This window comes from Geotrypetes seraphini, chromosome 12, assembly GCF_902459505.1.
Source record: "Geotrypetes seraphini chromosome 12, aGeoSer1.1, whole genome shotgun sequence".
NCBI classification, from domain to species: Eukaryota; Metazoa; Chordata; class Amphibia; order Gymnophiona; family Dermophiidae; genus Geotrypetes; species Geotrypetes seraphini.
In genome coordinates, this window is record NC_047095.1 from 39,213,400 (window position 1) to 39,230,047 (window position 16,648).

The 16,648-nt window shown below is 40.4% G+C and overlaps 1 protein-coding gene across 1 annotated transcript; it reads left to right on the plus strand.

Moving 5' to 3' along the window:
* The first annotated feature begins 890 nt into the window (after nucleotides 1-890).
* ASB17 (ankyrin repeat and SOCS box containing 17) lies at nucleotides 891-16,429 on the plus strand. Its single transcript, XM_033915911.1, has 3 exons — nucleotides 891-1,291; nucleotides 5,232-5,511; nucleotides 16,223-16,429. The coding sequence occupies exons 1-3, from the start codon at nucleotides 891-893 to the stop codon at nucleotides 16,427-16,429; spliced, it is 888 nt and encodes a 295-aa protein (XP_033771802.1).
* The last annotated feature ends 219 nt before the right edge of the window (nucleotides 16,430-16,648 follow it).

The following is a 16,648-nucleotide window of genomic DNA, read 5'->3' on the forward strand; positions in this document are numbered from 1 at the left end:
CCTGCTGGACCACTGAGCCTACCCCCTGGACCCACTCTCCATCTCTACCCAGACCCCACCCCCACCAGGACCCCCAAGCCCCCCGAACCCCCATCTAATCTTTTTTGATGGTTGGACAGACGGGTCCTCCCTCCAGCCAGCCAACAGGCCCGTCTTTGTCTGAATGGTGGGCCTGCCCCTTCCCTGTGCATTGTGGATGCACCGGAGAGGGGGCTAGGGCCTGATTGGCCCAGATGCCTAAGGCCCTGCCCATTGGAGGGGCCTTAGGCACCTGGGCCAACCAGAATCTTAGGTTGCAATGGTTGGTTATCAAAAGGAAACAGCATAGTAGGTTCGCTTCAAAAACTGATTAGAATGTACTTAGGCTAAAAGTGCCTGCATACATTGAAAACCATCCCCAATTTTTACGCAGACCTAGGAAGTATGAATTTAACCTAAAGAAGCCAACACATAGTTTGTAAAAATGTAGGAAAAACCAAAAATATACAGTATCTTCTTATTTCTTTGCAAACAAATTTTACTTGACATGGTTTCTAATAAATATTTTATTATTCTAAAAGCTTTAATACAAGCTACTGTAAATACAAAGGGTTTTATTTAGTGTTTGTCAGGACATACTGATATATATAGTATTTCTACAGATCATATTAATATATGCTCCTTTTGAATTCAAGCACATTCCGAACAAATGTGGAAATGTAGTATTAAAAATTTAGTTTTTTCCCCAAAATATAACTTATTTAATATATTTTTGTTGCCATCTTACTATCAAAGCAATATTTCAGAATTTATCAGTGCCTCCTGTACCCTGCCAAACAATTACAATATTGTGACCTCATGTAGCAATCCTCTGACCTCAGCTGTAGTGCATATTTGTATTTTAAGCAGAAATGTCTGAGCTTTGTAGATTAAATTGTAAAGCCTGCTGTCAGAAAAACAATATATTCATTGATCTTGTTGACAGAATTGTTAGAAGACCATCTTTACAATTCCCTGGTCAGTGGGGGTATCAGTGTTATGAACCCAGAGTTTACAGGACTCTGGCAAAAATTCTGAGACATGTTGATCTGGGTGGATTTGATATTCTTATCTCAGATTATATCACGTTTGTGAAGCGATCAGAATATCGCCTTGAAAAACATTTTAATCATGAGTTTACTGAAATATGTGTGAACACGATTCTATACTGGGTTTTTGCAAGAAAAGGTAACCCCAAGTTTGTAGAACTGCTTTTACAGAAGACCAGAGATTACATTCAGGACAGGAGCTGCAGTTTGGCACTAATCTGGAGGTACAGTAACAACTACTGTTCTAATTTTGTTTAAAATAAAAAAGAAACTGATTCTTGGCAAATGGTTTGTATAAGTTATATGAGGGGCTGCTGAAAAGCTCAGCCCAGCCAAGAGAATGATGTGGAGCCATGCAACTACAAGTTATTTCACCCTTTTCATATCACTGAAATGAAAAGTCAAGAAAAGGGTGGAATAACTTGTAAGTTTCATGGCTCCACATCATTCTCTTCTTGGTTGGGCTGAGAACTTTTCAGCAGCCCCTCATATTGTGATGTCATAATGTTTCATTCCACCAATGCCTAAGAGCCAACCTCATTGGTGATGTCACAATGGCTTGGTTTCCCTATACTCGTGCCCATTTGCTAGATGCATTGAAATGAAAAGTGTCAAGAAAAGTGTGGAATAACTTGTAAGTTTCATGGCTCCACATCATTCTCTTCATGGTTGGGCTGAGAACTTTTCAGCGGCCCCCTCGTATGCATGAGCACTATCTTACATTATGGGCTCCTTTTAACTAAGCTGCGAAAGCAATTTTAGCGGGTGCAGGATTTTAGCGCGCGCTAAACCCGAGCTACACAGCTAGAACTAACGCCAGCTCAATGCTAGCGTTAAGGTCTAGGGTGTGGGGCAATTCATCGTGCGCTAAGTATGCGCTAAAACCGCTATCACAGCTTAGTAAAAGGAGCCCTATATGTTAGCATCTTTTTTTTTTTCCTTGAGTACCTGCTTTGCAATATCTCCATACAGAAGACAAAAGGAAAATGGAAATGTAAAGATATCTTTCTTTAAGCTATGATCTATTTTATACCGACACTACTGGCAAAAAAATTAAATTAAATTTTATTACAAGAAAAGTAATAATGCAGTATCAATGATGCTTAATAATACTGTATTTTTAAAAGTTGGAAATAAGCACTAAATAATAGTGTTCACTATTAAGCAGATATTGGATATTCACCTTACACGGTTTTTCTGGCCTGTGTCCACTATTAGTTCTATGTTTACTGACTAGCAGTTGGCTTTACTTGTGCAGAATTACAGTTGTGTAAATTTATCGTATTTACACACCCAACAGGTAACCTTATAGGACAATCTGACTAGTTTTGATAATAGATTAACTTTATATCACGTATACTAGTGTGTACAGGTTTTAAAAATGTGTCATTCAAACCTGAGATATTCATAGTTTTATTAAGAAAATGTGATAGCATTCATAACGTGCACGATAACCAGCAATTTATTACTATAGTTTACTAAAAATGAATGACCTTCCTAGAAAACAAAGTTGCTTACCTGCGATGGGTGTTTTCTTAATACAGCTCAGTGAATGGCAGCAACCAAAAAGAGCAAAGGGAATGTTATGGAACTATTAGGAAATGAATACAGAATAAAACAGAGAATATTATAATGCCTTTGTATCACTCCACACCTTCAATATTATGTGCGATTTTGGTTGCCACATCTCAAAAGAGATGTAGTAGAAATGGAAAAAGCACAAAGAAGGGTGACCATATAAGGAAAAACTAAAGAGGTTAGGCTCTTCATCTTAGAAGGGCTTGAGACGGAGATGTTTATGTTTATTTAAGATTTGATCTACCGCTCCTGCATTTTACTGACCTAAGCGGTTTTACAATGTATCAAACTAAAATGAAATTAGGTACTTGAGAAAAACTAACCTATCTGTCCCGAAGGCTCACAATCTAGCTAAAGTACCTGATTAAGGGCTCCTTTTACAAAGGTGTGTTAGGGCCTTAACGCGCAGAATAGCGCGTGCTAAATTGCCGTACGCGCTAGACCTTAATGCTAGCGTTGAGCTGGCGTTAGTTCTAGAAGCGTAGCGCGGGTTTAGTGTGCGCTAAAAACGCTAGCACACCATAGTACAAAGAGCCCTAATAAAAATATGTAATTCATTTCTAAGATCCAAAATCAAAGAAATAGAAAATAGAACTAATGAAAGATTAAAAAAATTAAAACTAAAACAAATTTAAGAGATAGAAAAGTGACCTGATAGCAAACAGTCATATTTTAGTGCAGGTCTTAATACAACTCCTGGCACAGTACACTTCACAGATCCGTCACTGGCAGAGCTTGAGAGCATCAAAGTTTTATATTAAATAAATAAATTCAAATCAACACAAATCAGTACAAATTAAGGCAGATTGCAGTCCCCATTCCATTATTCAATTTTGGGAAAAAAATGTGCTTTTAGATGTCCCTTAAAATTTTGAAATGATTCTTCCTTCCTTATCTCTACTGGTAAATTGTTCCACAATATTGGAACTAAGTAGAAAACTACACCATTTCTGGATGATGCAAGGTGAACCTTTGAAATATGGGGGAACAGCTACTCGGCTGTCATTTAAAGATCTCAACGAGCAACTAGGTGTGTAAAATAACACTAGAGAGATATGCTCCTTTTATCAAGCCGCGCTAGCGGGGTTAACGTACGTGACTTTTCATCACCCGTTAACCCCTGCGCTGGCCAAAAACTACTGCCTGCTCAAGAGGAGGCGGTAGCGGCTAGCGTGGCTGGCGGTTTAGCGCGCGCTATTACGCGTGTTAAACCGCTAGTGCGGCTTGATAAAAGGAGCCCATAATGGTTGTAACTCAAATAATGCCCTATTTGCCAGATCAGGATTTTAAATTTAATTCTAAATTTCATTGGTAACCTATAAATACTTACATATTTTATTTCCACTATTTAAATAATTTAACTTTTAAAAAAATTATTTAATTAAAAAAAAACTTCATTCATTATTTTAGTAATATCAATATATGAAAAACTCGCACTTTTTTTTGGTATGGGGTACACATCTATTCTAAAGAATCAGCATGCCATTTTTGAAACTCGAAACCAACCCGTACTTCATATTCGCAATTCATCTAATTATTCTCCTTCAGAGTTATCTCATTCAAAATTATTCTTCCATCTCATTTCATTTATATTTTGACATATAATTTCCTTTCTTTCTTCATCTGTCCTACATCTCCTTCAATTTCATCAACAGTTGAAAGTGCTTAGAATGCTTAAAGTGCGTAGTAAAAAGTGCTCATGTGCTATAAATATTATAAATACTTCAGCGTATCATTTCTTCAACTGAAGTGAACTTCAGTTCATATTAAGTTTATTTCAAAACGTTCAATTCATTTCAACTAGTACTTCATATGCTTTTTTGAGTACTTAGCTCAAATTGCTCATTACAAATCCAGCACCGTTGCCTGTAGCCGATATCCGACAAGGCCTTTGTTTCGCGGGACAGACTTATATCACCCGCTGCATCAGGGAAGTGGCTTGAGCAGCGCTTGTTCTAATCTCCATAGCCGTTTGCTCGGGGCCATGACATGGAAATGCTGTTTACGTTTTGCATGTTATTTCAAACAAATCAGGGCCTAGGTATTTTCCACAATTTACTAGTGCAAGTTGGCTGGCCACTATCAACTGTTGCTTGCTTGCTTTTGGAGACAGCAATGCAAAGGGGATATCTTGAATGGTAAAGTTGCCATAAAGAAAACAAGTTGAGCTGGAAAATCTAGCCTGAAAACCACTTAGGAAAATTCTAGTATGTTCCCCTAGAAACAAAACAATGCCCTTTAATTGCAGTTTTACTTAAATGTGCCATTTGGTAATTACAACAAGAATAACAATTAGTTTCATAGACAATTGCTTAATGAGTTCCTTCTATGCCCAAACTGGTCCATGAAGTACATTAATGTAAGTGCAGAGTCAATGTTTTGTACGATAAAGGAGTATGTTGCAGAAATAGGAAATTAAATTATGGCTATTATGCAGCATAGATGAGCCAATGAAAGATGAGAAAGTAAGTGGAACTGTAACACTGTTGAATGACTATCAAAATCCTTTTACTATTGGTTAAATAAGGGTTTTTAGTAATTCAGAAAAAGATGATACTATAGTAAATGATATATTATATTTTACAGAACTTTTACACCAGTCTACTGCCCAAGTCCACTTAGTGGCATCACTCCTTTGCTTTATGTTGCTCAGACCAGGCAATCGAGTATCCTAAAAGTGCTCCTTCAATATGGGATTCTGGAAATGGAAAAAAAACCCATTAACATAGTATTCACAATTCTCTTCTACCCATCAAGAGTGAGAATAATGGATGATCATGAATTAATAGACATCCATGAGGATGCTAAGAGATGTTTACTACTATGCACCAGAGTTCTTTCCTTCATACCCGTCACAGAAATTAAGGTAAGTGTGTGCAGCTGTATGCCCACTTTGATATATGTATATTAACACACATACAAATATACAAACGATCATTTTAGAAGCATCTAGATGTTCACAGTCGAATCATATTATTATGACCACCTGTTAATATCCAGAATAACTGCTTCTGGCAGCACGGATGGCAGCTAGACATCGTGGGATTGACTCAATAAGATGCTGGGTAGTTGCTAGAGGTACCTGGAACCATGCAGACTGCAGTGCATCTGACAGCCGCTGACAAGTATGTGGTGGTGGATCTAGTCATCGAACATGTCGATTGAGGTGATTGCAAATATGGGTTAATGTCTGGGAATTTGGAGGCCATGGAAGTAACTGGAAGTCTTGGTTGTGCTCTGCAAACCACTCATGAACAATTCTTGCAGTATGACATGACGCAATGTCCTGTTGAAAGATTCCATCAACCACAGGGAAGATTGTCAACATCTACGGGTGTACTTGATCGGCAAGAATGGAGAGATACCCATTTTGGTTGAGAGTGCCTTCCAGACCCAGACCATAACGCTGCCACAATCAGCATGTATACATCCAACAATAGTTGCTGGGTGTTTGTTCTCAGTGGTTTCATGCTTGACAAGCCAATGTCCATCCGTTCGAGGGAGAGCAAGTCCAATGTTGGTATTAATTTTGATATTAATTTCTTTTGATTGCTGGTTCAATCACTTGTCCTTAGCCAATTGGACTATTGTAGCATTGTTCATCTTGCTGGTACTCAGAAAAACCTTTACAGACTGCGCATAATTCAGAATGCAGCAGTTAGATTGGTTTTCAACTTGAGGAAGTATGATCGTATCACTTCCAGTTGAGGCACGGGTTAAATTTAAGCTCGGCTGCATTTGCTTTAAGGCACTAACAGGCTCAATTCCTGAGTATCTTATGGAATCTTTTATTATTACAAATTCTAAACACTCTAGAAAATCTCATTCATTGTTTTCATTCCCCTCTGTAAAGGGATGTAAATACAAGAAATTTCAGGAACGATTACTATCTTTTCAGGCAGCCTCATGGACTAGGGATTTAACTCATATTCATATTCCCAATTTCGTATCAACAATTTCGACGTGCCTTAAAGACATATCTTTTTAGGGAATCTTTTGGAAGTTAGAAATGGGATATTTATTCATTTGTATTATTAATCTTTGTGAACTGCATAGAACTTAATGGTATTTGCGGTATACAAGTGAGCTTTATGTTACGTTATAAGCATGGGTGCAGTCACCAGCCATCTGCTCCAGAGCTCCATTCGCAAGAGGGTTCTCTGCACAGTTGTTTTGAACACACATCTGAAAGTCCCCTGGTTCATGTGGATGGTGAGTTGCTCAACGGTAGTGTGCCGATCAGTCCGCACCAACCTGTGCAACTGATATTCACCTCTCGCATTGATGGCCCGTGCAGCCCCACAGTTACATTGGGTAATCAAAAAGGTTCCATTCATCCACTCACAGTACACTTTAACCACAAGAGCCTGTGAACAGTTCACAAACTCCACCGTTTACGAAATGCTACCACCCTTGGCCCGGTAGCTGATGATCATGCCTTTTTCAATGTCTGATAAATTGTGCTATTTCCCCATGACAGCCACGGTTGCTATATTGGCAACTTGCTGACATCTCACCCTATATACCCATGAAGTCTGCACATGACACATGCATTATTTCCTTGGCTGTGCATCCCTGACATCAGAGGAAGGCAGTAAGAACATAAGAATAGCCTTACTGGGTCAGACCAATGGTCCATCAAGCCCAGAAGCCCATTCTCACAGTGGCCAATCCAGGTCACTAGTACCTGGCCAAAACCCAAGGTGTAGCGATATTCCATGATACCGATACAGGGCAAGCAGTGGCTTCCCCTGTGTCTCTCTCTCAATAACAGACTATGGACTTTTCCTCCAGGAACTTGTCCAAATCTTTCTTAAAACCAGCTATGCTATCCGCTCTTACCATAATAATGTGACTCGACCATGTATAAGTAGCAATATTTATATGTAAGGATCACACAAACACACACAAAAATAGTGATTTTTAGGAAGACACTTTATATTTTATATTTAGCTCAGGCCTTTTCATAAATAGCTTAAGGCTAGTTATAGTCAGGTACAGTAGATATTTGTATATGTACATCTCTCCACAATGCATAGATTTAAAAGAGGCATGGTCTTGCGTGCCATATTTTACAATGAGAATACACATCGGGGTTTTTTTAATATCCCCGTCGGCTTTTGCATCTATCCAGTAGTACACGCAAGTGACAGCTCCCATTATTGTACTTACAATAAGCTAAATCAATGGGCATGTACAAAAATAAAGCACCCTCACACTTCCTGGAAATTTCCACCCCACAACAGCATCATTAGTACCCCCTATCTCCCAGAACCTCCTGAAACAGTATCTAGGGGTTCTAGTGATGCTGTTGAAGAGGACTAGAAGGTGTCCTATTTAATAGATACTGGGACTAACTAAGGAAATGCTCCTGGCTGCAGAAATGCTGATAGAGAACTCAGAACATTCTTGTTTGCAGATTTTTTTTTAAAACCATTGCTGCCACTGGATGTACCAACCAAGTACTTGTGTATTTGCTAGTGTCCTTCCAGGTATTTTATAAAAGTTTCATATTCAGCAATGTCTTTTATAAAATACAGGGGGAATTGAGCAATACTAAGGGATTTTAAGTCCTTAGTAAATATCCTGTTAAGCGATAGAGTATATGTATTGCCAGCCACAGTTAAAGCAAAGGATTTCCTCACTTTTCCCAAACAAAAAAATGGGATTGTAAATCTGCACCCCTCTCCTCTCCCCAAAGCAACAATAAAATGGCTTAGAACACTGAGAAGTACAACATGGCCCTAGAAAACCAGGGGGGTCAAAGCCCCAAGGTCCTGCCTCTGACTGAGGACAAAACCAGCTGCAGTCAGTGCATGAGACAGATAGAAAATCACTTAGAACATTAATTCCTCTGGACATGTTTAGCTAGGAGTATTACTGCATACTGGGGCTGTTTATGGGTCAACAGTGGTGGCCTCCAATGAAGGAAATATGCCAGTGTGAATTATATATATATTATAGATAATAATGAAAGAAGCATACAGAAATAAATTCTACTAAGATTATACCAAAGATCTGGCTAAATATTACACAAAATAGATCTCTGCATATTCTGTTACAGTATTAATAATTATTTCTGAGAAGAGACTACAAAAGCAGCAAATATATGAGAGCTCATAGACCATGCCTCTGCAAGCTAACACAGCCCTTTGCAGGCCAAAGACAAAATCCTGACCATAGAGGTACCTGGTCTCACCATCTGGCTGATTGACTGTGCCCTTGAGTCTTGTCCATGTAGTGATGGATGGGTTCCTTCCCATATGGCTCAAACCAGTTACCCAGCAAGCTACTCCAATATGCAGCTGAAGGATGCCAGAAGTTTGTCTAGTCCAGGGGTAGGGAACTCCGGTCCTCGAGAGCCATATGCCAGTCGGGTTTTCAGGATTTCCCCAATGAATATGCATGAGATCTATTTGCATGCACTGCTTTCAATGCATATTCATTGGGGAAATCCTGAAAACCCGACTGGCATACGGCTCTCGAGGACCGGAGTTCCCTACCCCTGGTCTAGTCCCTGCCTGACACAGGTTACTGGCTTCTCTGTTTGATAAGCTGTAAAATATCAGCCAGCTTGTCTATATGGCTTGTACTACTACTATTTATTATTTCTATAGCGCTGAAAGGCGTACGCAGCGCTGTACAGTCTAACACACAATAGACATTCCCTGCTCAGAAGAGATTACAATCTAATTTAGACAGGACATTTTAGGGTTGGGGAGATTATAGTGGGTATAGGTATCTGACAGCAGTGAGTGGACTTTAAGAGTTGAAAGCAGTTTCAAAAAAGGGAGCCTTTAGCTTGCACTGCCAGGGATGGAGCACAATGTATTGGATTCAGGAAGCCTGTTCCAGATATACGACACTGCAAGAAAGAAGGGACAAAGTCTAGAGTTGGCAGTGGAAGAGAAGGGTACAGATAAGAGGGACTTGCCCAACGAGTGGAGATCACGGGGGGGGGGGGATGGGGGGAAGCATAGGGGGAGATAAGCAAGGAGAGATATCGGGAGGCTTCCGAGTGAACGCACTTGTAAGTCAGCAAGAGGAGTTTAAACTGTATTCAGAAATGGACAGGGAGCCAATGAAGCGACTTGAGGAGAGGGGTAATGTGACAATAACAGCTCTCATGGAATATGAGTTGCGCAGCAGCATTTTGAATAGATTGAAGAGACGAGAGACGGGCGCATGGGAGGCTGGAGAGAAGTACGTTGCAGTAGTCTAAGCGTGAGGTGACAAGAACGTGGATAAGGGTTTTTGGTAGTGTGTTCAGAGAAAAGAGGGCGGATTTTGGTAATATTATAGAGGAGGAAGCGACAGGATTTGGCAGTCTTGTGGATCTGAGCAGAGGAGAGGAGTCAAAGATCACTCCAAGGTTATGAGACTGGGAGGATAACGTTATCCACAGAAATAGAGAACAACGAGAGGAGGGAGGCAGGTTTAAGCAGAAAGATAAGGAGCTCAGTTTTAGCCATATTCAGTTTGAGGTGGCAGCGAGACATCCAAGCGGCAATGTCGGACAGGCAGACTGAAATTCGGGTCTGAACTCCCGCAGAGATATCCAGCATAGAGAGGTAGATCTGGGACTCGTCAGCATAGAGGTGATATTGAAAACCATGAGAGGAGATCAGCGTACTAAGAGCGGGTATATAGGGAAAAGAGGAGTGGGTCCAAGACAGAGCCTTGGGGTATGCCAATAGACAGTGAGATGGTGGTGGAGGAGGATCCACTGTAACATACGCTGAAGGTATGATGAGAGAGATAGGAAGAAAACCAAGAGAAAGCAGAACCCTGGAATCCCAGCAAGGACAATGTGTCGAGAAGGAGGCGGTGATCAACAGTGTCGAAGGCAGCAGGCAGATCGAGAAGAATGAGGATAGAGTAGAGTCCATTGGATTTGGCCAGGAACAGGTCGTTAGAGTCTTTAGCAAGGGCAGTTTCCGTAGTGGAGAGGGCGAAAGCCCGATTGAAGCAGGTCAAGAGTATTATGAGAAGAAAGGAAGTCCAGGCATGTTCGAGTAGTTTGGATAGGAAGGGGAGGAGGGAGATAGGGCAGTAGTTGGAGGGGAACGTTGGGTCTAGTGAGACCTTTTTAAGGAGGGGCGTAACTATAGCATGTTTGAAAACATCAGGAACTGTAGAATTGGAGAGCGAAAGGTTGAGGATGTGTGACAGATGGGAGGGATTACAGCGGCAGCAATGGATCCGAGTAGGCAGGTAGGAATTGGATCAGAGGAACAGGTGGTGGGTTTGGAGAGAAGGTGAGCAGTTTCCTCTTCCGTATCTTCAGAAAAGGAAGAAAGAGTCGTAAGGGTTGTCGAAGGGAGGTCGACAGAATGGACAGTCGGAAGGGACGGAGGGGGAGGCAACATTGTTATGAATCTTGTCGCGGAAGAACTTTGCCATTGTCTGGGGGAGAATGCAGAAGGGATGGGAGGTGGCGGCACTTTGAGTAGAGAGTTGAGCGTGACAAAGAGACGGCTTGGGTTGGCACTAAGAGTTAGTTAAACTGTTGTAGTAGTCCTGTTTGGCAAGCAAGAGGGTAGATTAGAAAGAAGTCAGCATGAATTTGCAATGGACGAAGTCAGCAAGCGTGCAGGATTTAAGCCAAAGACGTTCAGCAGCTCAGGCACAGGAGCGCAGGTAGCGGATTTTGGGAGTCAACCAGGGCTGGGGTTTGGCAGTTCTTAGAAGGAATGGCAAAGGCAGCCGATTTTCTCAGGAAGCTATCAGATTTTTCCTCTGTTCTCTTCTCACACCAAAACTCTTCTCCTTGTTCTTCATAATACCTGGTCTTGGCTTTGCCACAATGCTGCTCAGATGATTTTTCTGGACCAATTAGATCCTGCATACCTATCTGTCCAGCAGATAAAATGCAGGTCCTTTACAATGGGGCTCATAGTTCTTTCAGACAGCCTCCCCATCTGAGCTAGCACCTGTCAAGGTGGTTAAGAAGGCTTTTCTCATTCTTGTATCAGTGTAAATTTGTCTTCTCACCAATGTCATACCAAAGACAAAACACAGATGTTTAGCATGTCCTTGAGAGATTGTAATCAGGAAAGTTACAGGAAGTCTTTTAGTTAGCCAGAATAGTATGGTTCAAATAAGATGTATCCCGGCCTAGTCAAGCCTCAACTTTACAAAAGGTGAAACAAAGGAGACACCCCTACCCCCCCCAATCCATTTAAACCAACCAGCTAGTGGTGACAATGATTTGAGGCAGCATCAATCCCCATTTAGTCCCGCTCTACTAACTCCATTCTCAAAGGGGTGCCAATTTACCCAAGGCTCTCTTTTTTATCACATTGGAAGGTATGCAATTACCTATGCAATATGAAGGGATTTATACCACTGCCAAAAATGTCTCTGTTTACTATTAATCTTATCTTAGAAGGAAGACTAGATATAACCAGCTATTCTTAGTGCAAAACTGTTAATAATTACAGTAATCAGCTCTGCTTGTTTTCTCTGAGCATTGCATGATGAGCCTTCAAGAGCAGATGGGTCTCCTAATAAAACAAGGAACAAAGGAAACAACTGCAGGAATTGTGTACAAGACGCCAAGTCTTTAATAAACAAATATTAAAATGAACATGAAACAGTTTGTATCTAAAATGGTTAGAGAACCCGGACCCAACACTCTTTCCTCAGGGGTCTGTACTCCCAACACTAACTTTCGTTTCTCTCACCCTGAGCTACCTCAATTTAAGATTTAAGAGGTAGTTCAGGGTGAGAGAAGTGAAAGTTAGTGTTGGGAGTACAGGACCCCTGAGGAAGGAGTGTTTCTGCAAAACACAGACAGTGTTGGGTCCAGGGTTCCCTAATGTTTTTGGATACAAATTGTTTCATGTTCATTTTAATATTTGTTTATTAAAGACTTGGCATCTTGTACACCATTCTTGCAGTTTTTTCCTTTGTTCCTTGTTTGACATTTCACTGCAATTTTGTTGGGTTTTTTTTGTTTGTGTTCTCCTAATAAAACTTCATTTTAGATGCCAGATACAGACTATGTTTCAGCTGCCATACAAAGAGTTTACATATTTAGTTTGAGCCTGCTACAAGGAAAGCCTAAACTAAACACTAATGGTATCAGCAGTCAAGTGTCAAAAACATATATTCAGTGCCACTAACTATATACATGTAACAACCCTGAACAAATATATTTAAATGTCACATTTAACATTTAAAAAAACACTACAGTACTACTACAGTCCTAACTATATATAGACAGACATGCATATAATTTATCCATATATCTTTGTAACTCACTGAATATTGACCTCATATATTCTAGTATCATCTAGATAGAAAGTAATATTCAAATCCCTTGGTAAGCTTACAGATGTGCAGGTACTTTGTACTCACACTCCTACAAGTAAGTTTGCAAAGTTAAAAAAAAGGATGGATCTGAGAGAAGTGTTGGGAATAAGATGGATCAGCAAGTTCACTGACTCGGCGTATGGAAGCGATATTGATTAATAAAACTACTTTCCAAGTAAGGTGCTTGAGAGATGAAGTTGCAAGTGATTCAAATAGAGGTTTCATCAAAGTGGAGAGTACAACATTGAGGTGCCAAGCAACTGGAGGAGGTTTAACCAGAGGTTTGGAATGAAATAGACCTTTCATGAACCTAGAAAGCAATGGGTGTGTAGCCAGAGGTTTATTATTGAGAGATATATGAAAGCACTGATAGCAATGAGATGCACTCTTACAGAAGTTATCTTTAGACAAGAGCTGGAGAGATGTAAAAGATAATCCAGAATGGATGACAGAGTTTCCAAGTTTCCAAGTTTATTATGTATTTGATTAATCGCTTATATCAAATTCTAAGCGATGTACAGAGGATAAAAATATAAGTTACATATTCGAGGGGAATCAAATAAAATAAATATAACTGACAGGATACACAAGGAAGAAAGGGGTAAGAAATACAAGGTAAAATAGTAAAAAAGACATTACAGGAAAGAAACATTAGGGATGGGAGATTCAATAAATTTCTGAAAATTTAATAATTGGGATTTTAAGATATCTGAATTAAAATCTATTTTTGATTAATGTTCAAAGGCTAGTTTTATTAATTGTCGAATGCATCTTTAAAAAGAAAGCACTTTAATTGGCTCTTAAATCTTTCCAAATTCAGTTCTTCATGCAAGTTAGTGGGGAGTAGGTTCCATAGTTGAGGGGCAGTAACAGAGAAAATGGTTTGTCGCCGTGTGTGACCAGAGGTAATGCTTGCTAATAACACCCAATCCACTTGAAACAGAGCATTGTGTGGATGGTTTATTGAAAGCATCTATTATGGTTGATACTACACCAGAGAGAGTGAATTCATCTGTCCATTAGGAGAGAGGTACCAGGCTGTGAGTGTTAGAGAATTGAGATTGGGATGGAGAAGGGACCCTTTGTTCTAAGTTAGCAAAGTTGGAAAAATTTTCAGTGGAATGGGTTCCATTACAGTGAGTTGAAGGAGAAGGGGAAACTAGGGTTGTCTCGGCCACCTAGAGCTATGAGGATCATGGTAGCTGGCTCCTGTCACATTTTGAACAGTTTTCCCTATTAGAGGAATTGGAGAGAATGCATAGAGAAATTTGTTTTTCGATTCCAGGAGAAAAACATCTGTCTCCAGATGATGAGGAAAGTATAGTCTGGAACAGAAAAGAGGAAGTTTGTGATTGCTCGGAGATACAAAGAGACCTATTTGTAGAGTTCCTCAGATTGAGAAGATCTGATATAATGCAGTCAAGCTAAGTGAGCACTCGTGAGGTTGAAGGAATATGCTCACTATGTCTGCCTGAGTGTATTGTTTGCCTACTAGAAACACAGCCATGAGAAAAATGTTTTGCGGAATTGCCCAATTCCAGATCTCTATTGCTTCTTGGCAGAGTAGGTGAGATCCTGTACCCCCTTGTTTGTTTCCATAGTACATAACCACTTGAATGTCTGTTCGGATCAGTACTATATGGTTGAGAAGGCAATCCTGAAAGGTTTGAAGAGTGTTGTGAATCGCTTGTAGCTCTAGAAGATTAATGTGGAAAGAGTTTTCATGAGCAAGAGCCCTGAGTGTGAAGATTGTCTAGGTGGGCTCCCCATCTTAACATGGAGGCATCTGTTGTTAGTATCTTCTTTGAGGATAAAGGCGAGCCAGTTAATGTAGTGTATTCAGATTTCCTGATGGCTTTTGGTAAAGTTCCTCATGAGAGGCTCCTGAGAAGGCAGGAGTCCAATGAGGCTGTCTGAAGTGAAGATGTGCAAATAGAGTTACAAGAACTGTTGAAGCCCTGTGCCCTATAATCTGCATCATCTGTCTCGAAGTGATAGAAAGACATGGGGGGAGCCACTATTGCCCTGGATCAAAGCATGGAATGTTACTACTCTTTGGGTTTTGGCCAGGTACTAGTGACCTGGATTGGCTACAGTGAGAACAGGCTACTGGGCTTGATGGAACTTTGGTCTGACCCAGTAAGGCTAATTTTATGTTCTTATGGAGAGTAGACATGCCTCTGAGGTAACAACACCTGCAAGGAAGGAGAGTGGATCTCTGGGCTTCGACACTTTGAGTGTGTTGATGGAGTCAATGTCAGAGAAGACTCCAATGCTCCCTGGGGTGAAGAAGCATGCTTTTACTTCCTAGCTTTCTTCGTAGGCATCCCTGATGGAGGCAAAGGGGATGAAGCCGACCGAGCAGGAAGTTGATGCTGGTGCCATCTTCAATACTGATGTTGGTCTCTGGTCTTCAGAGTCATAAATGTGGACATCCTTGATGTTATCGACAGCGAATTGAAAAGTTTTTTGTTCTGGAGTCGTCTAGCCTTCAGGGATCTTTTTTGTATTTGGCAGCAGTGCTTATAGGATTCCACCTGGTAATCAGGGCCCAAACACTGGAGGCACCAATTATGCGGATCAGTGCCCGAGATGGTCCTTTTGCACCCAATACATTGTTTAAACCCGCTAGAAGGCTTGGGCTCGAGGTCAAAACCGCCAATGCAAAGTCAAAGGACTCAATGGTCCAAGGGTGGTCGAGTAGATTATATACCGAAAAACAGTCAACACTCCCACCCTAAAAATAGGCTCCATGGGGCAAGAAGGCCCAAAAATTGAAAATTGAAAAATTTAAAGGAAAATAAAGAAGAAGATCCAATTTGGAAAGAAAAATTAAATTCTGAAGAAAATAAAAACAGGAGGGTACAAAAAAAGGGTACAGTTTGATGCACTTTGGAGTAGCTCCAAAAATACAGCTTCTCAGCTCTATAGAAAACTGAGAACTTATGGTCCAGTGAGCCAACGTCGGACAGGAAGGCAGTGACGCACATGCAGTATGGGCAGTATCAAGACTTCTGAAGAGGTTTAAAGTGACAGTACACTTTTGCACTGTCTGTACCAGGGCTATATGGATGATGTCACTCATCTGTGAGAATATACTGCATGCTTGTCCTGGAATTAAAAAAAAACAAAAACCCATGTACACTGTAGATCTATATTTATTGAGACTGTTATCATTCTATTACATTTATAACACCACCAGTGGTAAAGCCTAAATAGATTATGCAGTTTTCACTGAACAAATATTCTTCTTTTTTAAGACACAGCAGACTTTTGGAAGACATCCTATCATTTCTGACTGGCTAGACTACATTCCTTCCACAAGAGACAAAGAACCATGTGAACTTTTACATCTTTGCAGACTGGCTATAAGGAACCAACTACTAACTAAAAACCAGCTTCCATCTGGTATAATTTTCCTGCCAATTCCCATTATTCTACAACACTACTTGAACTTAGAAACGTAATAAACTTACTGGCTAAGCATAGATAAGTATCATTTTAATTATAGTTAGTATATGGCAGGGATCTCAAAGTCCCTCCTTGAGGGCCGCAATCCAGTCAGGTTTTCAGGATTTCCCCAATGAATATGCATTGAAAGCAGTGCATGCACATAGATCTCATGCATATTCATTGGTTTACCACACACTAAACAATTTCGGGAGTTATATCAATTCAATAGCTCT

Coding starts and splice junctions, on each gene's coding strand:
- ASB17 (XM_033915911.1), top strand. CDS start 891: ATGTCTGAGCTTTGTAGATTAAATTGTAAAGCCTGCTGTCAGAAAAAC. Junction 1,292..5,231: donor AGTTTGGCACTAATCTGGAG/GTACAGTAACAA, acceptor TATATTTTACAG/AACTTTTACACCAGTCTACT. Junction 5,512..16,222: donor TACCCGTCACAGAAATTAAG/GTAAGTGTGTGC, acceptor TTCTTTTTTAAG/ACACAGCAGACTTTTGGAAG.